The following is a 25718-nucleotide window of genomic DNA, read 5'->3' as shown; positions in this document are numbered from 1 at the left end:
GAGTGATGCCCCCAAGGTAGTGACGTCATTCAGTGGCTGGTCTTGAACTCACAGACAAGCTCAAGTAAAACCCAGAGACAAGCTAAAAATGCTGTGTCATCTCAGGGGAGGGAAGATGGCCCACATGATGCAGTTTCAGACTTGAGAGTTACTAAGCCCCGGCTAAGGGTAATTGCAGCCAAAGCATAGAGAAAGCATTAATATTGCAAATAAGTATATATTACAATATTATTTACTTTGGTTATACATTATTTATAATTTTCAGATACCACAATGCCCCTTTAGGGTTAATGCTTGTTCAGCCAACAGCTATTTCTTGCATTCTCCTTATACAAATTTGTCAGGGGAGTAACTTGTCACTCATTAAAAGGGTGACAGAACTACATTTTCCTCCTACTCTTTAATAACCCACTGCAATGATACAATGACCTGAAAAAAAAAACAAAGATCAAAATAATGCCCAAGCAAAGTGCAGCCCATTGTTTATGCGACACACCCTTACACATCAGCCTGACATAAAGACTTCTCCGAAGAAAAACTTTGCAACCCACAATAACATAATATTTCATTGCTTATAAAAACACAGCACGCACCAAAAGTGAATCACTTGGCAAATACCAGACATTGTTTAACAAACACACCGATATACACTGTGCACTTTGTGCAAACATGGATTTAAGCACTTTTGAGCACACAGAAAACTGAACATTGCCCCATACAGCATACGTTTTACTCGGGTTGCATGACAAAACTGGCTCGCACCCCTCATTTCTAAATTCCTTCTCACCTGTAAGAGATGTAACTCTTAATCCCCTTGAACTTTGTCTGTTTGGTAGGCTCCTCCACAGAGCAAATGAAAGAATTAGGATTTGGTTTCCACTGTGGCCCTTTGGGTCCCATTTCAATAACATAGTTTTCAGACACTCTGCCAAACTGGGGAACATCTCCGAGTATAAAGGCTTCCACCCCTGACCTTACAAAGCTAGAGAACCTGTTCAAATTTCGACCCACCACACTTCCTCTCTTCCCACTGGCTATACTATCCTGGCGTTCTAGTTGTGGTCGTGGACGGTGGGCATGCTCAGGTCTTGGATAATAGTTGTGCTGTGTCTGACTATGTGGAACCCCATTTGTACCACAGGGCTCTTCAGCCACAGACTGTCCATCATCCCAATCATCCCAGTCATCATCATCTTCTTCATCATCATCATAGCTCCCATGATGAGTAGCATCTGTGTAGCTTGTGTGGTGTGTTGGGTAGTCTACTTGGACAGATCCAGAACGGCGTGGTTGAATAATTTCCACATATGATGCAGGAAAAAGTCCTGTCTGACCACTACTGTTTGTTCCCTGAAGCCATCCATCTAAAGAAACGTCACTTAGTAATTGTAGCTCCTCATTTTCCAGGATATCAATTTCTTCCTTGTTTTCACTTTGGAAATTATATAAGGCCCGAGCTTTCAACGCCATGATGAAGAGAATCAGAGGAAAGTACTGCAACATAAAATAAATAGATAAATTAAATGAAAGAATGAATACATATTCCAGCAACTTGGACTCAAAAACAACTTTTTATACTCTTTTTCTAACTGCCTATAGTGGAAGAATATGTTTTCTAATTTTAACGATTGTAAAATAATATTTAAATGAGGACATACCCTTCAATGTATATACACTGATCAGCAATAACATTGAAACTACTCACCCAAGATTGGGTAAGTCCCATCTAGTACCACCAAAACAGCAATGATCTGTCAAGACAGGTACTCCACAAAACATTTCAAAGTGTCCTGTGCTACCTTGTACCAAGAGGTTAGCAGCAGATATTTTAAGTCCTGTAAGGTGTGAGGTGCGGCCTCCATGGATCGGGTTTTTTCAGCACATCCCACAGATGCTCGACTGGATTCAAACCTGGGGAATTTGGTGGCCAACTCAACATCCTAAACTCATTGGGGGAGATTTATCAAAGCCTATGCAAAGGAAGAGTTGCCTAGTTGCCCATAGCAACCAATCAGATTGCTTCTTTCATTTTTAACAAGGTCTCTGCAAAATGAAAGAAGGGATCTGATTGGTTGCTATGAGCACCTGGGCAACTTTTCATGTACACAGGTTTTTTATAAATCTCCCCCATTGTCCTGTTCCTCAAACCATTTCTGGGCACATTATCCTGCTAAAAGAGGTTAGTACCATGAAGAATAACAACATCAATGTCAAAGGGTGTTGTAAGCTAAGGGGTGTATTTGGCTTCCAACAATGTTTAGATGGGGGGGGGGGGGGGTTACATTTTAAAGTAATATCCACATGAATAACAAGACCTAACATTTTGTAGCAGAACATTGTTCCAGAGCATCATAATGCATAGGTCAGCTTGCCTAATTTCCATAGTGCATGTTGGTGCCATCTCATATCCAGGAAATCAATGCACACGCACCCAGTCAATTACGGTACAAGAAAACGTGATTCATCAGTCTGCTGTTATGCAGCTCATTAACGCAATAGAAGCTTATATATGGAATTAGACCAGGCAAGGTATCAAAGCATAAATAAGCCGTATAACCCATTAACCTGTTGTCAGTTCACTGGTTGTCCTCCCTTAGTACCTAACAAATATGGCCAATCTTCTATATACCAGGAACACTGCACAAGACCTGCCATTTTGGAGGCTGCTTTGGCTACTTTTAGCAGCCAAAAAGGTATACAACATTTTGCTTCCCAATTTATCAGATACATGTAAAATTAGCTGTCACTGCAGATCAATGTGAAATCAGTAATAAATATTTTCAATTCATATTATGGAAGATGTAAATGGTCAGTGCCTGGTGCAGGTGTATGGAATGCTGAGCTGTTGCACGGTTTTATGGAGGCTAACATTCAGTAAAACAGGCTGGATGGCTATTGCAGTAGGAGTAATAGCAAAAACAAACACACAAAGCAAATATTATGTGGCTTTACCAAATGACCAAAAAAACAAAATACACTTTTTTCAGAAACACTGTGGAAGAATGGAAAATTCCCTATGGCCCTTCATATTCTAGACAGTATATTATTCTTTTGTTTCTACAGTTCAGTCATTACCTCTGTTGGGCTTCCGTAACTATGCGGTTTTTATAACACACATGGATCAATGTGTGGCAGACCAGTCTAATATTTTCAGATTTCCACTGATGTTTTAAGTTTTCTTTCACAATATTAATACACAAGTAGATGTTTCCATTTTTTAAAACCACAGAGCAAAACTTTTCCCCCTATAATTCTATCCCCTGCACATCTGGATAAAGAATAATAACAGAAATACATTCCTATGATTCTTTCCATGCACTTGGCATTTTGAAAGAACCATGGTGTAGTATTTAAGGATTTTGTAAACCAGTAGGATGCCCAGACTTGCTGCTTAAGAAGTAAAAAGTCATAGAATAATAATAATTATAATAATAATAATAAAATGGCAATGATGTAGAAGTAAACTACCTGTTATAAGGATAAACATTTTAGCTGTTCAGCTTCTAATACAGTCTGTACATGTAAAATGTACTTGTCAAGGTAGAAATACACCTTATTTGTTATGAATGTGGTTTTCTCAATATGACATATTTCTATACTGAAGCTGGTTCAGCAATCATCTGATAGTCTGGCTTTATAGGGTTAGGGTTAGTTACATAAAAGCATTTCTCTGCTTTGCCCCATAAAAGTGGGATCCAAGTAGGGAACTCACATATTGATGTTTATATGCCCTAATACATTATATGGACAAGAGTTGTCATAATGACTAACTTAAAGGGGTACTCCGGTGGAAATATTTTTTTACATGAACTGGTGCCAGAAAGTTAAACAGGTTTGTAAATTATTTCTATTAAAAAATCTTTATCCTTCAAGTACTTTTTAGCAGCTGTATGCCACAGAGGAAATTCTTTTCTTTTCGAATTTATTTTTGACTTGTCCACAGTGCTCTCTGCTGACACCTGATGCAGCATCAGGGACTGTACAGAGCAGGAGGAAATCCTCATAGCAAACCTATGCTACTCTGGACAGTTCTTGACACGGATAGAGGTGTCAGCAGAGAGAACTGTGGACAAAACAAAAAAGAAATTCAAAAACAAAGAATTTCCTGCTAATAAGTCCTGGAAGGATAAAGATTTTTTTAATAGAATTAATTTACAAATCTGTTTAACTTTCTGGCACCAGTTCATTTAAAAAAATAAAGTTTTCCACCAGTGTACCCCTGTAACCCTTCTAGAGACTGTAGAATAAGTTTGCTTCATCACACTTAGAGTAGTGTCACACGTGCTGTATTTTGCTGCGTATTTTCCTACCAAGTGAAGACAATGGGTAGCAAAATCAGCTGTTGATTTTGCTATCCATTGACTTTAATAGGTTGAAAAATACGGCACATGTAATCCCACCCTTCGACTATGATTATCTGCCCACATCAATGGAAGGAGTAGAAGAATTGCTATAGCCATTTAGACCAGTTAGGTAGCATTTCAACATGCCAGTGAAGGAAAGCAGCCCCCATGTGTCGACCAATGGCCGTACTATGTTGGCGATAAACCCCGACAACATCGCACAGGCATTGGTGAATGCATGGGTCATGCATGGTTGCATGCATTTTCTGACATGGGTGAACATGACCTAAAAAAGTAATTTAGATTAGACTAATGAAAATCCATAAGTATCAATAGAAAGGAACCTAAAATGGTAGTCTTTATCACTATAACATTTCTAAATCAATCCTAGCAAATTTCTAGGATTACTTATCTTTCCAGCACTATCAGAGGTTCAGGAAATCACCTTTGCATAAATCTTATTATGGTATATTAAATAAAAAAGAGGGTATACATCACTCAGCTCTTTCTCACCGTTAACCAAAGCTGAAGCTGAACTCTTTGATCTGAAGGACTGCCAGTGAAATCAATAGGTACACAGAAGTTAACTCCTTAAGGACTCAGCCCATTGTGGCCTTAAGGACTCAGACAATTTAATTTTTACGTTTTCATTTTTTCCTCCTCGCCTTCTAAAAATCATAACTCTTTTATATTTTCATCCACAGACTAGTATGAGGGCTTGTTTTTTGCGCGACCAGTTGTCCTTTGTAATGACATCACTCATTATATCATAAAATGTATGGCGCAACCAAAAAACACTATTTTTGTGGGAAAATTAAAATGAAAAACGCAATTTTGCTAAATTTTGGAAGGTTTTGTTTTCACGCCGTACAATTTACGGTAAAAATGATGTGTGTTCTTTATTCTGAGGGTCAATACGATTAAAATGATACCCATTATTACATACTTTTATATTATTGTTGCGCTTAAAAAAAATCACAAACTTTTAAAACCAAATTAGTACGTTTATAATCCCTTTATTTTGATGACCTCTAACTTTTTTATTTTTCCGTATAAGTGGCGGTATGGGGGCTCATTTTTTGCGCCATGATCTGTACTTTTTTTTTTTATACCACATTTGCATATAAAAAACTTTTAATAAATTTTTTATAATTTTTTTTAAATAAAATGTATTAAAAAAGTAGGAATTTGGGACTTTTTTTTTTTTCGTTCACGCCGTTCACCGTACGGGATCATTAACATTTTATTTTAATAGTTCGGACATTTACGCACGCGGCGATACCAAATATGTCTATAAAAAAAAAATTTACGCTTTTTGGGGGTAAAATAGGAAAAAACGGACGTTTTACTTTTTTATTGGGTGAGGGGATTTTTCACTTTTTTTACTTTTACTTTTACATTTTTTAAAATTTTTTTTTTACACTTGAATAGTCCCCATAGGGGACTATTCATAGCAATACCATGATTGCTAATACTGATCTGTTCTATGTATAGGACATAGAACAGATCAGTGTTTTCGGTGATCTTCTGCTTTGGTCTGCTCGATCACAGACCAGAGCAGGAGACGCCGGGAGCCGGACGGAGGAAGGAGAGGGGACCTCCGTGCGGCGTTATGAATGATCGGATCCCCGCAGCAGCGCTGCGGGCGATCCGATCATTCATTCAAACCGCGCACTGCCGCAGATGGGATCTGTATTGATCCCGGCACCTGAGGGGTTAATGGCGGACGCCCGCGAGATCGCGGGCATCGGCCATTGCCGGCGGCTCCCTGGCTGCGATCAGCAGCCGGGATCAGCCGCGCATGACACGGGCATCGCTCCGATGCCCGCGGTTATGCACAGGACGTAAATGTACGTCCTGGTGCGTTAAGTACCACCTCACCAGGACGTACATTTACGTCCTGCGTCCTTAAGGGGTACTCCCGTGGAATTTTTTTTTTTTTTTTTAAAGGGGTATTCCAGGAAAAAACTTTTTTTTTTTTTATATCAACTGGCGCCAGAAAGTTAAACAGATTTGTAAATTACTTCTATTAAAAAAATCTTAATAATTTTAATAATTATCAGCTGCTGAAGTTGAGTTGTTGTTTTCTGTCTGGCAAAAGTGCTCTCTGCTGACATCTCTGCTTGTCTCGGGAACTGCACAGTGTAGTAGAGGTTTGCTATGGGGATTTGCATCTAAACTGGGTGGTTCCCGAGACACGTGTCATCAGAGAGCACTTAGACAGAAAAGAACAACTCAAATTCATCAGCTCATAAGTACTGAAAGGATTAAGATTTTTTAATAGAAGTAATTTACAAATCTGTTTAACTTTCTGGAGCCAGTTGATATATAAAAAAAAGTTTTCCCCTGGATAACCCCTTTAAATCAACTGGTGCCAGAAAGTTAAACAGATTAGTAAATGACTTCCATTAAAAAATCTTAATCCTTCCAATACATTTTATGGGCTGTATACTACAGAGGAAATGCTTTTCTTTTTGGATTTCTCTTATGTCACGACCACAGTGATCTCTGCTGACCTCAGCTGTCCATTTTAGGAACTGTCCAGAGCAGCATATGTTTGCTATGGGGATTTTCTCCTTCTCTGGACAGTTCCAAAAATGGACAGCAGAGGTCAGCAGAGAGCACTGTGATGGTGACATCAGAGAAATACAAAAAGAAAAGCATTTCCTCTGTAGTATACAGCCCCTAAAAAGTACTGAAGTACTAAAGTATTAAGATTTTTTAATAGAAGTAATTTACAAATCTGTTTAACTTTCTGGCACCAGTTGATTTAAAAAATAAAAGTTTTTCAGGGGAGTACCCCTTTAAGAAAAAACTATCAACATTTACTTGCAGGAAGAAAGTAATCCAAACTAGACAACTAGAATAAATAAGTATGGTATTCTGAACCCCTTCTCATTATTGGTGTACGATCTATATTGCCTTGGGGCACATTATACAGACCTGTAATAATATATAGTAATTTAAGTGAGAATTTGTATTTTAATAATGGGAATTAAAAAATAAATAAATAAATCTTATACATTACTGTAATAAAAAAATAATAATAATAAAAAAAGACTGACAGCCATGTAGATATATAAAAAGTTTTGATTGGTTGGAGTCTCAGTCCTGTATTCTGATTGGTTACTATGGCTAACTTCACCATTCTTCCTCTACACAGGTTTCGATATATCTCTTCCTATAAGTTTATGGCAGAGATCATGAAATCCCAGACACCAGGTCGCCATAGCGACTGAAAAAGCTGCTCTCACTCATGTCCCACTTAACATGGTCGACATTACCGGTTCTTTATTCCTCCTGCGTCACGGGATTTAGCCAAACAATACGTAGATTAGGGGGAGATTTATCAAAACCTGTGCAGAGGAAAAGTTGACCAATTGCCTATAGCAACCAGATTGCTTTTATCATTCAGAGGCCTTTCTTGACGCAAACTGATTGATTGCTATGGGCAACTGGTCAACTTTCAATCTTCACAGGTTTTAAGAGATCTCCCCCAATATGAACTGGCTGCCACCTCTTTTTAGGCTCTTCACTATGGTGAGGGGTGAGCGTCAGCCGGAAGCGAGTGATTGGGGGTGGGGATCTGAATGATGCAGAGGGAGACGGTATTTCATAGTAGTATGGCCTGGTACCAGACTATATCCAGTTGTCTGAATAACAGGCCTGAGCTTGCTGAATCGAAGCATATTGCAGGCTAAGAAATCAACTATCTCCTGACCCATTAACTTATGTCATTGGTCGGGTAAGGGAGTGTGATGCACGCCCGGGAGCAAGGCCTCTATCATACCCGACAGGTAATGTCTGTCATATAACTAACTGTTTAAACGCAGTGATCCCATACCTGGAGGACATTTTACATGTCACTTGAACATGTCAAAAAAAAGTGTTTTAAAGTTACAGTGTCACTAACTATAATGAAAACGTTACTACTTTTTTAAAATACTTTGTTTCCTCATCGTTTTCTATTTTCTGTCTCTTTTTGTTTACATCTATAAACCTGTTCTGATAAGTTGTGTGCTTTTTACACAGCAAACTTTGTAAAAAAAGAAAAAGAAAATGGGGTGTATTCACACATACAGTATCATGCACATATTTGATTTTATGCTGAAGAGTTCAATGTAAACAAAATGACGGAACACAGCTTCACATCCTGCACATCAAATATGCGCACGATAATGTACGTGCGAACAGTATTCTATTCCCTAAAATGTATCCCATATACAAAGGATAGGGGGTGCATTTTATAGCACTGGAATTCTTCTTTAACCCCTTGGGGACTCAGGGTTTTTCCATTTTTTGAATTTTAGTTTTTTCCTCATCACCTTCTAAAAATCATAACCTTTCAATTTTGCACCTACAGACCCATATGAGGGCTCATTGTTTGCGCCATCAATTGTACTTTATAAGGACATCAATCAATTCACCACAAAATTTACAGCAAAACCAGAAAAAAACTATTTGTGGGTCAGAATTGGAAAAAAAACAAACGCCATTTTGTAACTTTTGGGGCTTCTGATTCTATGCAGTGCACTTTTCAGCACAAATGACACTTAATTTTTATTCTGTAGGTCTATACGGTTACAAGGATACCTAACTATGTAGGTTTTATTTTATTACTTTAAAAAAATAAAAAATAAAAAACTATATGCACCAAAATTTGTATGTATAAAATTGTCATCTTCTGACCTCTTTAACTTTTTTATTTTTTCCATCTATGGGGATGTTTGAGGCTAATTTTTTGCACTGTGATCTGAAGTTTTTATCAGTACCATTTTTGTTTTGATCAGACTTTTTGATCGCTTTTTCTACATTTTTTTAGGTTATACAAAGTGACCATAATATGCAATTTTGGATTTTTTTTACGTGTACACCATTGACCGTGTGGTTTAATTATATTTTTATAGTTCGGACATTTACGCACGCGGAGATACCACATGTTTATTTTTATGGGAAAAGGGGTTAAATCACACTTCTTAACTATTTTTTTTTCTGCAATATTATAGCCCCCATAGGGGACTAGAACATGCAATATCTTGATTGTAGACACTGATCAATGCTATGCCATAGCATGGCATTGATCAGTGTTATCGGTGCTCTGCTGCTCCAGCCTGGATCTCAGGCATGGAGCAGCAGAGCGACTATCGGACAGTGGGAGACAAGGTAAGAAGCCTCCTGTTTTCCTCTCCGCTGTTTGGGATGCCTTGATTTCACCGCGATGGTCCCGAACAGCCCACTGAGCTAACCGGCAACAGTTTTCTCCTGTTTTGGGCATATAAAGGGTTAATGTCCGGTATCAGCAACCGGGACATGTCAGGTATGAATCACGCTCAGCCCCTGAGCGCACTTCACATATCGGGAGCTGGCGCAGGATGTAAATATAGGTCCTGTGTAAATTTTCACACAGCAAACTTTGTTAAAAATAAATAAATAAATGAGCATGCTTAGGGGTGTATTAACAGGTACAGTATCATGCACATACCTGATTTTATGCTGAAGAGTTCAATGTAAACAAAATGACTGAACACAGCTTCACGTCCTGCACATCAAATATGCGCAGGATACTGTATGTGCAAACAGTATTCCATTCCCTAAAATGTATCCCCTATTCAAAGGATAGGGGATACATTTTATAGAACTGGACTTCTCCTTTAAGGGTATGCTCACACGTACGCAGATTTGATGTGCAGGATTTGAGGCACAGAATTTTCTGCTGCAGATTTCAGATTTCTACGGGGACGCCGCAGAGCTGTCGGCGTATTACCAGCCACAGCGATGTCCCGCCCCGGCCGGTGATAGGCTGAGCCCACTGTCATGTAAGAAGCCAGCCAGAGCTCCTTACATGACAATGGGCTCAGCCTATCACCCGCCGGGGTGGGACATCGCTGCGGCGGGTGATACGCCGACAGCTCTGCGGCTTCCCCGTCCCCAGGAAGTGGAATGAGGTCAGCACTGCCAGACCGTGAGGCCTGTGCCGGACCAACGGGGGCTCGTAGTAAGGGATCAATAAGTTTATTTTGTTTATTTTTGATATATATATATATAAATAATATATAAATGTGTTCCACTACAGTTGTCCTTTAAATGACTGAGCACAACTTCTAATCGGCAGATTCAAATCTGAGCAGGACCTGTACGTGTGAACATACCCTTAATGTTATTAACTGTGGTATCAATTAAATTGGGACTTTTCAGAATCAAGACACAGAAACTGTATATTGTGAATTCTTAACCCATGCTGCTCACTTTTGCAAGTGTCATATGGAGTTTAGGGCTGCCAGCTGCTGGCCTCGGGCACCAGCAGAATAAATGCCCTACGTGTAGAAGGCTTGGCTGCATATTTGCATAAACTAAAGTGAGTTTTGAGGTTGTTGGCGCATGAGTCATTCATGTTACATCATGTAGAATAGTCACAAAGCTCGCCAGCTTGTAATGTAAAGTGAGGGTTTCCATGTACATATATATATATAAAAGAAAAGCAAAGGTGCTCCATGTGGAGTATCGCTAGTAGCCAAATGAAAGGGGGGGGGGGGTGAGGCAACCGCTTCCCAATACAGGTTGTGTACCCGCATACACAACAATGGAGAGCATTTGTAAAGGAAGCACCTTCCTGTCTGCAGCCTTCCTGATATCTGCTTGTACCGGAGAGTAGAACAGGACTTCAAGAGGTTCAGGAATCGTACAGCGCTGATCAGGATAAAATCTGCGGGACACAGGAACATCCAATGAACATTTTAATGACAACAATGCAATGCAATTGCATTGTTGTCATTAAAACGTTCATTGGATGTTTCTGTGTCCGGCAGATTTTATCCTGGTCAGCGCCGTACGATTCCTGAACCTCTTGAAGTCCTGTTCTACTCTCCGGTACAAGCAAATATATAGCATAAATAGGAGCCGTCATGTTGTAAAGCAAGTAAAAAAGCAGTAAAATGTTGCCAGGAATCTCTTAGGATAATAATAAGGAGGTAGACCACAAATCCAGAGACAGAGCTCATACATATACCCTATATAGCTGCAAATGGTTTTAGGGGAGGATAACTTTCTAATAAGGCATGTGATGCAATATAGCATGAGGCCATGGCAGGCTGGGAGCATTATACAGATCTGAATAACACCGATTCATAAAGCAGCTGTGTGCATTCCAGAGTAAGGTCAAAACTGATGGACTTGGTATCACAGCAAACTATCCATATAACAATGTGTATATCAGACAGGGAGTAAAACTTCACTTTCATATAATGCATATTATAAAGGAACAACACACAGGCCATATGTCTGTGACAAGGGTGCATTCTCCTAAATAATGGTATAGGGAAATGGCATTTCACTTCTAAAAAAAATTGTGCTCCTAATCTAGGCCATAGAATCATTTGCATTAAAACTTTCCCCATGAATGCTTCTTTTCTACATAATAGAGAACAAACCTAAAATGATTTTAAATTGAAGCATTAAAGGGGTACTCCTCCCCTAGACATCTTATCCCCTATCCAAAAGGATAAGATGTCAGATCGCCGGGGTCCCGCTGCTGCAGCACCCCGCTATCATTACTGCGCAGAGCGAGATCGCTCTGCACGTAATGACGGGCGATACACGGGCCGGAGCATCGTTACGCCACGGCTCTGCCCCTCGTGACGTCATTGCCCGCCCCCATCAATACAAGTCTATGGGAAGGGGGCGTGGCGGTCGTCACGCCCCCTGCCATAGACTTGCATTAAGGGGGCGGGCCGTGATGTCATGAGGGGCGGAGCCATGATGTCATGCTGCTCCGGACCCTGTATCGCCCGTTATTACGCACAGAGCGAACTCGCTCTGTGCTGTAATGATAGCGGGGTGCTGCAGCAGCGATCCCCGGGGTTCCCAGCAGTGGGACCCCGGCGATCTGGCATCTTATCCTCTATCCTTTGGATAGGGAATAAGATGCCAGGGGCGGAGTACCCCTTTAAGTCCTTTTCATAAAGCAGGTGGTTTGGACACATCCGTTTTCCTCTTTATATACCATATAGGACACAGGCATCATATTATAGAGCAGGAGGGACACATTTATATGTAGTTCTATTTGAAAAGTTTCGGGAAATCTTATTTATTCACCTAAATATCTGCTTTTTCTAAACCAAGCAGTCAAGAGGGAGGTCCTACTCCATGACTGACAGCTCTGTATAAGTGTGCACATAGGGAGAGTTGTCAATCACACTGGACTACTTAGTCCAGATTAAGCAGGGATTTATATAAATAAATGACAAGTTATACTTAAAGGGGTCCTCCAAGATTAGAAAAACGCTGCTTCTTTCCTGCACCATTCCTGGCCGCAGGTCATGTCTGGTATTGCAGCTCAGCTTCATTGAAGTGAATGGGACAGAGCTGCAGTACTACACACAACCTGCAGACATGAGTGGTGGTGTTTTGGCAAAAAAGAAGCAGCATGTTTCTAATCCTGGAAAACTCCTTTAAACTTTCCCCACTAATGTACAAGCCTCAATCTATTCATCTGCTTCTGCTCTATAACAGTTTAGGCTACATTTTCATTTGGTCCGATTTCCTTTAAGAGTAGGGTCACACGTGTCGTATTTTGCTGCTGCATATTTTTCTACCCATTGAAGACAATGAATAGCAAAGTAAGCTGCAGAAAAAATGCAGAAAAATACAGCACATGTGACCCTACACCTTAGGAGAATCTCCATGCAGACAATCCGGACACCACGGGGCACCGGCATAAGAAACACATTGTCTCATAGATGGCTATGCATTCCGTGCGGACTCTGCACAAAGAATGAACGTGTTCATTCTTCGTGCGGAAACGGAAAATGGACATTCCGTGTCGGAAACATCTGGCACGGAAGTTCTGCCATGTGCACGGAGCAGAGAATTCAACAGGACTCTTCCGACGTGTAAACATGGCCTTAGAGCAATGCATTTAATTTGTAAAGGCATATGCAGGGTATGTGTATTGTCACAGACACCTACAAAGTATTGGCCATGTTTGACAACCAATCAAAAATGACTATTTGTATTGACGCAGACTTGAGCCCCTCTAGCCCTTCCTAAATAGCCAACCAGATATAGACGATGCATTTCTATAGCATTTGTCTGCCTTGGTAGTTTGCATATGAAACACACTGCTAGTCACATGTAAAACATTAGCAAATTCTGAATGCCCAGTAGGTATTTTGAGATCCTGCCATTCTTCTATACACAGCATGTTCTATGTCTTCCATTCTTTGTGGTCCCTTTTTCCATATATGTATCTATGTCCCACAGACTCCAGCTCTAGTGGACCAATTGGGTGCATAACATATAACCTAATGTATTAGCAAATTTAAAATTTTACAAGGGTGCCCTACCAGGCTGCCATATTATGACCACACTGGGTAAAACACTACCATGAACTATGACCACCTTGTCTGAAATGCCACCATTATTTCCCAGTTTTACCAACAGGGATAAAAGCTAGTTTTTTTTTGGGGGGGGGGTTTTAGGGCAGTTGGACACAGTCCAGGGGACCGTGCCAACTACCAGGCATCTCTATTGAAAGGATTCCTTAGCAGGTTTCTCATTTCGGGGCCCATACTTTGTCCACATTACTGTATATAACAGCGGTCTCCAAACTGTAGACTTCCAGATGTTGCAAAGCGACAACTTCCAGGAAAAGCCATTGGCTGTCCGGGCATGCTGGGATTTGTAGTTTTGATACAGCTGGAGGTCCAACATTTGGAGACCGTTGGTGTTTAAGATTAGATGTCCCTACTATTTGCACCTGTAGTTATGTGGTTCTGATAACCACACTAAAATAAATATATATATATATATATATATATCTCATGTTTATTCTTGCAAACTTGTGAAAATAATTATTTTATCCTGTTCATGTATCATTTCTTGTATACAATCTCTATAATGTGTGAATGTCCAGAGCTGTGTTTTCCCAACAGTGTGTCTCCAGCTGTTGCAAAACTACAACTCCCAGCACGCAAATGTCCTGAGCGGTGTTTTCTCAACAGTGTGTCTCCAGCTGTTGCAAAACTACAACTCCCAGCACGCCCGCACAGCCAAAGGCAAGTGTTTTCCCAAACCATCTGTCTCCAGATGTTGCCAAACTACAACTTGTCCAGATTACTGTATAGAACGGTGGTCTCCAAACTGTGGACTAACAGATGTTGACAAACTACAACAACTAGCAAAGCTTTTGGCTGTTTGTGCATGTTGAGGAGTTGTACCTTTGCAACAGCTGGAGGGACAATGTTTGGAGACCACTGGTGTATAAGATTATAAATCCCATCTTTTCGCACCTGTAGGTATGTGGCTCTAAAAGCAAACTAAATAGTATATATATGAAGTTTATTCTTGCAAATTGTCAATGTATTATTTCTTGTAAACAACCTCTATAATTTGTAAATATTTAGACCAGTGTGTCTCCAGCTGTTGCAAAACTACAACTCCCAGCATGCCCGCACAGCCAAAGGCCAGTGTTTTCCCAAACCATGTGTCTCCAAATTACAACTTGTCCAGATTACTGTATAGAACGGAGGTCTCCAAACTGTGGACTAACAGATGTTGACAAACTACAACAACTAGCAAAGCTTTTGGCTGTTTGTGCATGTTGAGCAGTTGTACTTTTGCAACAGCTGGAGGGACAATGTTTGGAGACCACTGGTTATAAATCGCTTCTTTTCGCACCTGTAGGTATGTGGCTCTAAAAGCACACTAAATAGTATATATATGATGTTTATTCTTGCAAATTGTCAATGTATTATTTCTTTTAAACAACCTCTATAATTTGTAAATATTTAGACCAGTGTGTCTCCAGCTGTTGCAAAACTACAACTCCCAGCATACCCGGACAGCCTTCGGCTGTCCGGGCATGCTGGGAGTTGTAGTTTTGCAACAACAACACTGTTTGAAAAAAACAAAACACTGTTTTAGACAAATGCAAAACAAGAAAAGGAACAGATTTCCTTAAAGTGTTGGTTACACAAACAGGTAGGACGTGAAATTCAGCTCCAGCTCTAAACCCTGGGCCAAAACAAAGCAAACAATACATGAACTTACCCCAAGTGTGATCCGCCTGCAGATACTGGAATAATAACCCTGCCAACATCCACGATAGGCATAGATTTCACATATCTATAGGACCATTGTAAAAACGTGTAGGATCCATCCAGCTGGGAAACGGACTGAAACGTTTGATCCAGCTGGAATGCGACCAAGATGTCCAGGAAACAGCCACAAAATAACAAATGTCAAACTTCCCGTGTGATGAGAAGAGTCACAACCTCAGGAATTCAGCCCTTCAAAAAAAAAAAAAAAAAAACATATCCGTCTGCAGCAAACAACAGTAGAGAGCTATGGAATCGGATCCGTCCCTATGCGGCCAGCACAGCATGCCTCAGCAGAGTCCGCACTCAGATCTCATCATGGAACCAGAGTTTGCGAGTTGGACGGAAGAAAAGTGTGCGTGCAATGAAAGTCCCCGACAGAGGAGTCCTACATGTTCCTGCGAGTCCTCCTCTACTGCAGAGAATGTCTTCACCTTCTTCTCCCTGGAGGGTGGGACAAAAACCAACCCTACAACCTGGGGGGATGGGAGATCTGTGCACACAGGATAAAGGATCTTTTAGGATCTTGTTAGAAGAGCCACAAGGGAGTCCTTTCTGCTTCTTCTTACCCCTGTGCAGAGTATAAACTCCTCCTCTGCTCATCCCCTTCCCAGAGGAGGTGCCTCCAGCATCAGGGAGCTCCCTGCACAACCTTTGACTGTTTGTTTTATGGTGATATCAAAATAATATAAAAAGAGACGTCAAGGCCTGGAGCACGATCTCCTCAGCAGCTCACTTCTGAGGTTTTCACTTGTTACAATGTGTCCCAAATAACTTGATACAGCATATGTTTATTTATTTATTTCAGCTCCGATGTGCGCCACTTCCCATATGCTTGTGTCCTCTGTCCTATTACATTCACTCCACTGTTCTTTCCATGATGTCAACAATAGGACACAGACACAATGGGGCGTGAAAGAGAGTGTGAGAGCCCAGGGAGAGAGAAGCTGCCCCAATATGCCCCCTGCAGGGGAATCTTTCACACACACACCACATCTTCTACCCTATAATGCATGTCAGATATATATTTACACGTGTATGCACACATTAGAGTGCCTGTAGCAGTCAATTCCATTCTTACATTGTATTTCTGGAGAACAGGTTTTATTTACCCCTTAAGGACTCAGGGTTTTTCCGTTTTTTGCACTTTCGTTTTTTCCTCCTTACCTTTTAGAAATCATAACCCTTTCAATTTTCCCCCTACAAAACCATATTATGGCTTATTTTTTTGCGTCGCCAATTCTACTTTGCAGTGACATTAGTCATTTTACCCAGCGAAACGGAAAAAAAAATAATTGTGCGACAAAATCGAAGAAAAAATGCCATTTTGTAACTTTTGGGGGGCTTCCGTTTCTACGCAGTGCATATTTCGGTAAAAATGACACCTTATCATTATTCTGTAGGTCCATACGGTTAAAATGATACCCTACTTATATAGGTTTGATTTTGTCGGACTTCTGGAAAAAATCATAACTACATGCAGGAAAATGTATACGTTTAAAAAATGTCATCTTCTGACCCCTATAACTTTTTTATTTTTCCGCGTACAGGGCGGTATGAGGGCTCATTTTTTGCACCGCGATTTGAAGTTTTTATTGGTATCATTTTTGTTTTGATCGGACTTGTTGATCACTTTTTATTTATTTTTTCATGGTATAAAAAGTGACCAAAATATGCTTTTTTGGACTTTGGAATTTTTTGGCGCGTACGCCATTGACCGTGCGGTTTAATTAATGATATATTTTTATAGTTCGGACATTTACGCACGCGGCGATACCACATATGTTTATTTATTTTTTTTTTTTTACACTTTTATTTTTCTTATGGCAAAAGGGGGGTGATTCAAACTTTTATTAGGGAAGGGGTTAAATAACCTTTATTAACACTTTTTTTTAACTTTTTTTTTGCAGTGTTATAGGTCCCATAGGGACTATAACACTGCACACACTGATCTCTCATCCTGATCACAGGCGTGGATCTCAGGCACGGAGCAGTCATTCGTCGATCGGACACCGAGGAGGCAGGTAAGGGCCCTCCCGGTGTCCGGTCAGCTGTTCGGGACGCCGCGATTTCACCGCGGCGGTCCCGAACAGCCCGATTGAGCAGCCGGGTCACTTTCACTTTCGCTTTAGAAGCGGCGGTCAGCTTTGACCGCCGCTTCTAAAGGGTTAATACCGCACATCGCCGCGATCGTCGATGTGTGGTATTAGCCGCGGGTCCCGGCCGTTGATGAGCGCCGGGACCGACGCGATATGATGCAGGATCGTGGCGCAATCCCGCTTCATATCGCGGGAGCCGGCGCAGGACGTAAATATACGTCCTGCGTCGTTAAGGGGTTAAAGGGGAAAACTTTTTTTTTTTAATCAACTGCTGCCAGAAAGTTAAACAGATTTGTAAATGACTTCTATTAATCTTAATCCTTCCAGTACTTATTAGCTGCTGAATACTACAGAGGAAATGGTTTTCTTTTTGGAACACAGAACTCTCTACTGACTTCATGACCACAGTGCTCTCTGCTGACATCTCTGTCCATTTTAAGAACTGTCCAGAGTAGGAGAAAATCCCCATAGGAAACATATGCTGCTCTGGACAGTTCCTAAAATGGACAGAGATGTCAGCAGAGAGCACTGTGGTCGTGATGTCAGCAGAGAGCTCTGTGTTCCAAAAAGAAAACCATTTACTCTGTAGTATACAGACCCTAAAAAGTACTGGAAAGATTAAGATTTTTTTTTATGGAAGTAATTTACAAATCTAATATATAACAAATATATCACTCGCGCTGGTGGAGATTGTGGGCTACTATACCCTGCTGCGTTAGCTCCAGTACATTTTCCAGTATGGCGTACAAAAATGAGTAATAAAATATAAATATAATAGGAGCACGTGCTAGGAAATAGCTGGGGGAAATGACAATAGATAGAAAACAGAAATTATGTCCTACCTTTAAGATTTGTAGTGCTTCATCATAATGGGACAATGTACATAGGTTTCTGAAATATGGATGAGGATTGAAAAAATTAATGGAGGACAATAATATAGTGCAATAAGTGAATGGAATGGTATATACTAGTTGGATACCTGGAAAAACTGAATGAATAGTATGGCAGCCAAGAAAAAAATAATATAAATAAATCCTTCCGTGGTGGGCCGTTAATAGGTTGCTCCAGCGCTGCAAAATGTAGAGTAATGGTATCAGCACTTCCTTAACAGAGATGTAGTATAATTTCCTGATGTAATTCAGTACCTGGAGTCTGTAGATGGTCAGAACAGTCACCTTCCAGGATAGAGGGCTTTAGAACAGGTGTAGCGGGAGAACGCTCCGGCCGGTAGCATCTCAACCGGCTTCCGTCCTCGTGGCAAAGAGCTCGATGGTGTGAGCGGCTAATAGTGACGTCACTAAGGGGGCACAGAGAGTCCACAAAGATATCGACGCGTTTCGAAAACACTCGGGTTTCCTTCGTCGGGATACACGATGTGGGTAAGTGGCCGGGATTTATAGGAGGAAGCGGACCTGACGTGTTAACCCTCTGTGTGCTATCCTGGATGAGTGATTGACTTAATTTATGGTCCAGCGCTGGGATGAAAATGTTGCCGTATCTATATATATGTATATATATTTTTAAGATAGAAACCCAAACATTTCCATTTCTTCATTTAATCCAAATGGGGCCATTGAATTTAAATTAAAAATCCATTTGCTTTCTGATCGTGATAGTTGTGCAATAAAGTTCCCTCCTCGCCAGTGTGGGGCAATCTTCTCTAAACCAAAAAAATGGGATCCTGTGACTGATATATACATCGGCAGAACAAAGGGGCAACTAGGAATAAGAATCAAAGAACACTTTTATAACATTCAGCAGGGTTTTGACGGACACCCATTATCAGTTCATTTCAAAAGATTTCACCAACTATCAGTCACAGGATCCCATTTTTTGGGGGTTACACATTTTGGATGGCTTTTTTACAATTTTCCCTTGTGAAAATGAAAAATTTAGGGTAACACCAGCATTTTAGTGAACATTTTTTATTTTTTTTTTCATTTTCCCATCCAACTAATGAAAATTCTTCAAACACCTGTGGGGTGTTAAGGCTCACTATACCCCTTGTTACATTCCATGAGGGGGTGTAGTTTCCAAAATGGGGTCACATGTAGTATTTATTTTTGTGTGTTTATGTCAGAACTGCTGTACAATCAGCCACCCCTGTGCAAATCACCAATTTAGGCCTCAAATGTACATAGCACGCTCTCACTCCTGAGCCTTGTGGGCGTCCGCAGAGCATTTTACGCCCACATATGGGGTATTTATGTACTCAGGAGAAATTGCGTTACAAATTTTGGGGGTCTTTTTTTGCTTTTACCGCTTGTGAAAATATAAAGTATGGGGCAACATCAGCATGTTAGTGTAAAAATTTAAAGATTTTTTACTGGCTGGTGTAGACCCCAACTTTTCCTTTTCCTAAGGGGTAAAAGGAAAAAAAGCCCCCCAAAATTTGTAGGGCAATTTCTCCCAAGTATGGAAATACCCCATATGTGGCCCTAAACTGTTTCCTTGAAATACGACAGGGCTCTGAAGTGAGAGAGCACCATGCGCATTTGAGGACTAAATTAGGGATTGCATAGTGGTGGACATAGGGGTATTCTACACCAGTGATTCCCATACAGGGTGCCTCCAGCTGTTTCTAAACTCCCAGCATGCCTGGACAGTCAGTGGCTGTCCGGAAATGCTGGGAGTTGTTGTTTTGCAGCAGCTGGCGGCTCAGTTTTGGAAACACTGCCGTAAAATACGTTTTTCAATTTTATTGGTGGGGACAGTGTAAGGGGTGTATATGTTGTATTCTACCCTTTATTATGTATTAGTGTAGTGTAGTGTAGTGTTTTTAGGGTACATACGCACGGGCGGGGGTTTATGGTAAGTTTCCCACTAGAAGTTTGCGCTGCGGCGAAAAATTTGCCGCAGCCCAAACTTGAAGCAGGAAACTTACTGTAAGCCTGCCCGTGTGAATGTACCCTGTACATTCACATGGGGGGGCAAACCTCCAGCTGATTCAAAACTACAACTCCAAGCATGTACTGACAGACCGTGCATGCTGGGAGTTGTACTTTTGCAACAGCTGGAGGCACACCGGTTGGAAAACCTTCAGTTAGGTTCTGTTACCTAACTCAGTATTTTCCAACCAGTGTGCCTCCAGCTGTTGCAAAACTACAACTCCCAGCATGTACTGATCGCCGAAGGGCATGCTGCGAGATATAGTTATGCAACAGCTGGAGGTACGCAACTACAACTCCCAGCATGCTGAGACAGCTTTTTGGGCATGCTGGGGTTTGCAATTTTGAAACATCTGGAGGGCTATAGTTTAGAGACCACTGCACAGTGATCTCCAAACTGTGGCACGCCAGATGTTGCAAAACTACAAATCCCAGCATGCCCAGACAGCAAACATCTGTTTGGGCATGCTAGGAGTTGTAGTTTTGCAAGATCTAGATGGCCATAGTTTAGAGATCACTGCAAAGGGATCTCCAAACTGTAGCCCTCCAGCTGTTGCAAAACTACAACTCCCAGCATGCCCAAACAGCTGTCTGGGCATGCTGGGAGTTGTAGTTTTGCAACATCTGGAGGGCTACAGTATAGAGACCACTGTATAGTGGTCTCAGACTGTAGCCCTCCATATGTTGCTAGGCAACTCTACGGCTTCCGTAGGATCCAGGAAGCCGCATAGCTGTCCTCTTCTGCCGCTTGCTGCCACCACCGATTGCTGCCCACTGCCATCGACGATGGGTAAGTGGACTTCGCTCCTGGTCCTCTGTCGTTTCCCCGATCTGCCCCACCTATTGTGGGTAGGCTGGACGGGGAAAGCGAAAGTTAACCCCCCCCCCCCGCCCTCGATTTGTTGTCTTGATGCCCAATAACAGGGATAGGAGGGGTGGCACCCCTGCCACCTCACTCCTATCCCTTCAAGGGGATCATGGGTGTCTTAGACAACCGCGATCCCCCTTATATTCTGGGTCACCATAGACCCGTATGACCCGGAATAGGCGCAAATCGCAAGTGTGAATGCACTTGCGATTTGCGCCGATCACCAACATGGCGGAGTGCCTGCTGATCGATATCAGCAGTCACCCCGGTACAGTGCCCGCCCGATGCGCGGCGGAGACCGAAATTCCCACGGACGTACGCGTACGTCCTTGGTCCTTAAGTACCATGGAGCTAGGACGTACGCGTATGTCCATGGTCCTTAACAGGTTAAAACACTTTTATGCATGAGACATCATGAGACATACCATTCTGGCTAAAATATAGATTCAGGTCTCCTAGTTTTAAGATTGGTGGGAAGATGTTTTTTTTATTTTCCTATTAAACACCTTAAGGACCAGGCCCATTTTGGCCTTAAGAACCAGGCCAATTTTATTTTTGCATTTCCGTTTCTTCCTCCTCGCCTTCTAAAAATCATAACTCCATCCACAGACCCATATAAGGTTCTTGTTTTTTGCATCACCAATTTTACTTTGTAATGTCGTCACTTATTTTACCATAAAATCTACGGCGCAACCAAAAATATATTATTTATGTTGGAAAATTGAAAAGAAAACCGCAACTTATCAAATTTTGGAAGGTTTTGTTTTCCCGCTGTACACTTTACTGTAAAAAATTACAAGTTTTCTTTATTCTGTGGGTCAAGATGATTAAAATGATACCCATGTTATATGCCTTTTCTATAACTGTACCACTTAAAAAAAAAAAAATCTCAAACTATTTTAACAAAATTAGTATGTTTGAAATCGCCCTATTTTGACCACCTATAACTTTCAAATTTTTTCATATATGGGGCGGTATGAGGGCTGTATATGGGGCGATACCAATATGTATTTTTTTTAAACTTTTTTGGGGGTAAAATGGGAAAAACTGATTATTTACATATTTATTGGGGGAGGGGATTTTTCAAATTTATTTTTTTTACACTTTAATAGTCCCCATAGTCCATTGTCGTCAAGGGGTTAAAGGGGTACTCAGGTGGAACCCTTTTTTTTTTTTTTTTGCAAATCAACTGGTGCCAGAAAGTTTAACAGATTTGTGAATTACTTCTATATAAAATTCTTAACCCTTCCAGTACTTATCAGCTGCTGTATTCTACAGAGAAAGTTGTATAGTTCTTTTCAGTCTGACCACAATGCTCTCTGCTGACATTTCTGTTCGTGTCAGGATATGTCCAGAGCAGGATAGGTTTGCTGTGGGGATTTGCTTCTGCTCTGGACAGTTCCTGACACAGATAGAGGTGGCAGCAGAGAGCACTGTGGTCAGACTGGAAATACATTACAACTTCCTCTGTAGTATACAGTGGCTAAAAAGTCCTGTAAGGATTAAGATTTTTTAATAGAAGTAATTTACAAATCTGTTTAACTTTCTGGAACCAGTTTATTTAAAAAAAATTAATGTTTTCTACTGGAGTACCCCTTTAAAGGGGTATTCCAGGCCAAAACTTTTTATATATATCAACTAGCTCCGGAAAGTTAAACAGATTTGTAAATTAGTTCTATTAAAAAATCTTAATCCTTCCAATAGTTATTAGCTTCTGAAGTTGAGTTGTTGTTTTCTGTCTAACTGCTCTCTGATGACTCACGTCCCGGGAGCTGTGCAGTTCCTATAGGGATATTCTCCCATCATGCACAGCTCCCGGGACGTGACATCATCATTGAGCAGTTAGACAGAAAACTTAAGAAGCTAATAACTATTAGAAGGATTAAGATTTTTTAATAGAAGTAATTTACAAATCTGTTTAACTTTCCGGAGCCAGTTGATATATATATATATATATAAAGGTTTTGCCTGGAATACCCCTTTAACCAAAAAATTTGAGGGGAAATTTCTTAATATATTCCAACTTCTTGAGTCATCACAATTGGAGAGTAAAGAAGGGAGGCAGATCCCAGGAGTAGACACTCTTCTAAAAACCTCAAAAAGACTGAAAAGAGTGGAAGGGAGGGTCAATATGTTAGTAAATGCCGCAGTATGGTATGATAAGTATAACTTTGGGGAAGCTAATAAACTGGGAGCACCAAAATATATGTTAGAGGCAGGTCTCTTTTTTTTCTTATTTTATTTTATTTTTTGGAATACTGCCACTGCAGTTTTTAAACCAAAATCAGAAATGGATCCTGTAGGAAGGAGAAGAGTAAATCCTTCCATTATATTTCCCATCTCTTCTGAAGATACTTCTGAGGTGGCAGTTTTTTTAAAACAATGCCTGAAAAAACCTGTTGAGAAACCTAGACTTAAAAAGATATAGGACTTAGTAATAGGAGACAAACTAAAGACTTGGAACCAGATAAAAGAAGAGTATCGAATCCCAGCTAAGGCCTGGCTTGAGATGGTTCAGGTTAATAACGCTTTTCAGGCCTTTATACGTAGAGAAATTTACCAAACTGCGAGTATAAGGCTGCGTTCACATGGCAGAATTTCTGCAGGGAATTCTGCATGCAATTCTGCATGAAAATTTTACATGAATTTATAGCCACTTCACTACAATGGAATTATTGCAGCGGAAATTCTGCAATAGAAATTCAGCTGTGTGAATGGATCAGAGGAATCCCATTAAAGTGTTTTGACTATAAATTCAAACAGAATTTTCATACAGAAAGTCTGGCGTGTGAACATACAGTGGGGAAAAAAAGTATTTAGTCAGCCACCAATTGTGCAAGTTCTACCACTTAAAAAGATGAGAGAGGCCTGTAATGTTCATCATAAGTATACCTCAACTATGAGAGACATAATGAGGGAAAAAAAAACATAAAATCCCATTAAACAAAGAAAGTTGTTCAGCTCACTCCCACAGCCCGTAGCGCCTGGACTGTTGTGGGCCTCACCTTGGATACAAGAATGTAGAAGAGGAAAATGTCCAGCGCAGGTAGGTGGTAACAGAATGCTTTTATTGAGATAACTTCAGCACATAGATGACAAAGACATGGGTGACGCGTTTTGGCCCTGGAAATGGGCCTGAGTCTTAACAAAGGGTTGGGAAGGAGATAGTTTATTTCCCTTCAAATTGCAATTTTGGAAACGATGATGGGATGATAGTATCAAAACAAATTAAACATAAAATGTTTACCTCTATGTTATTGTACAGGAGTTCTTAGCATCGGCTCCTGAGGGGGTCTTGACTTCTTTAGCGGCTTGGTGACTGGAGCCAACTCAAAAGTTGGCATTATTTGCGGGCATCTTGTACATTCCTTAGTACTGGGTTAGCCTCCCCAAAATTGTAGCAGTTTACATCAGTTTGGGGATTTAAACCCTTAACAACGAAGGACATAAATGTACGTCCTGGTGATGCGGTACTTAATGCATCAGGACGTACATTTACGTCCTAAGCATAACCGTGGGCATCGGAGCGATGCCCGGATCATGCGCGGCAGGTCCCAGCTGTTGATCGCAGCCAGGGACCCGCCGGTAATGGCGGACACCCGCGATCCCGCGGATGTCCGCCATTAACCCCTCAGATGCCGTGATCAATACAGATCACGGCATCTGCAGCATCGTGGTCACTTAATTGGATGATTGGATCGCCCGCGGCGCTGCCGCGGCGATCCAATCATCCAGAACGGCAGACGGAGGTCCCCTCACCTGCCTCTGCTGTCTTCCGGGAGTCTTCTGCTCTGATCTGCCTTCCCGCAGACCAGAGCAGTAGATCACCGATAACCCTGATCAGTGCTATGTCCTATACATAGCAGTGAACAGGATTAGCAATCGAGTGATTGCTATAAATAGTCCCTATGGGGACTATTAAAGTGTAAAAATAAAAGTAAAAAAAGTAAAGAAATAAAGTAAAAAAAAATTTGAAAAACCCCCTCCCCCAATAAAAACGTAAATTGCCCCATTTTCCCTATTTCACCCCCATATTTGGTATCACCGCGTGCTTAAATATCTGAACTATTAAAATAAAATGTTAATGATACCGTACGGTGAATGGCGTGAACGTAAAAAAAAAAAAAAAAAGGCCAAAATAGCTGCTTTTTTATAACATTGTATTCCAAATTTTTTTAATTAAAAATGTATTAAAAGTTTTATATAAGCACATATGGTATCAATAAAAAGTACATATCACGGTGCAAAAAATGAGCCCTCATACCGCCGCTTATACGGAAAATACGTACTAATTTGGTTAAAAAGTTTGTGATTTTTTTAAGCGCAGCAGTAATAGAAAAGTATGTTATCATGGGTATCATTTTAATCGTATTGACCCAAAGAATAAAGAACACATGTCACTTTTACCGTAAATTGTACGGCGTGAA

The 25718-nt window shown here is 40.8% G+C and overlaps 1 protein-coding gene across 4 annotated transcripts in view; it reads right to left on the bottom strand.

The window, feature by feature from the left end:
* SNX33 (sorting nexin 33) overlaps nucleotides 1–25718 on the bottom strand; it is a 105874-nt gene that overhangs the window by 15093 nt on the left and 65063 nt on the right. For 2 of the 4 annotated variants that reach the window (XM_056572710.1, XM_056572712.1), the window contains exon 2: nucleotides 788–1494. In XM_056572710.1, the coding sequence (XP_056428685.1) occupies nucleotides 788–1494 (707 nt within the window). Of the gene's footprint in view, nucleotides 1–787; nucleotides 1495–15389; nucleotides 16184–18377; nucleotides 18427–25718 lie in introns of those variants that run through there. The other 2 variants (XM_056572713.1, XM_056572711.1) reach the window with 2 other exon arrangements.

This window comes from Hyla sarda, chromosome 4 (genome assembly GCF_029499605.1).
Source record: "Hyla sarda isolate aHylSar1 chromosome 4, aHylSar1.hap1, whole genome shotgun sequence".
Classification (NCBI taxonomy): domain Eukaryota; kingdom Metazoa; phylum Chordata; class Amphibia; order Anura; family Hylidae; genus Hyla; species Hyla sarda.
The sequence above is the reverse complement of the archived record's forward strand: the minus strand, read 5'-3'. Positions and strand labels throughout refer to the sequence as shown.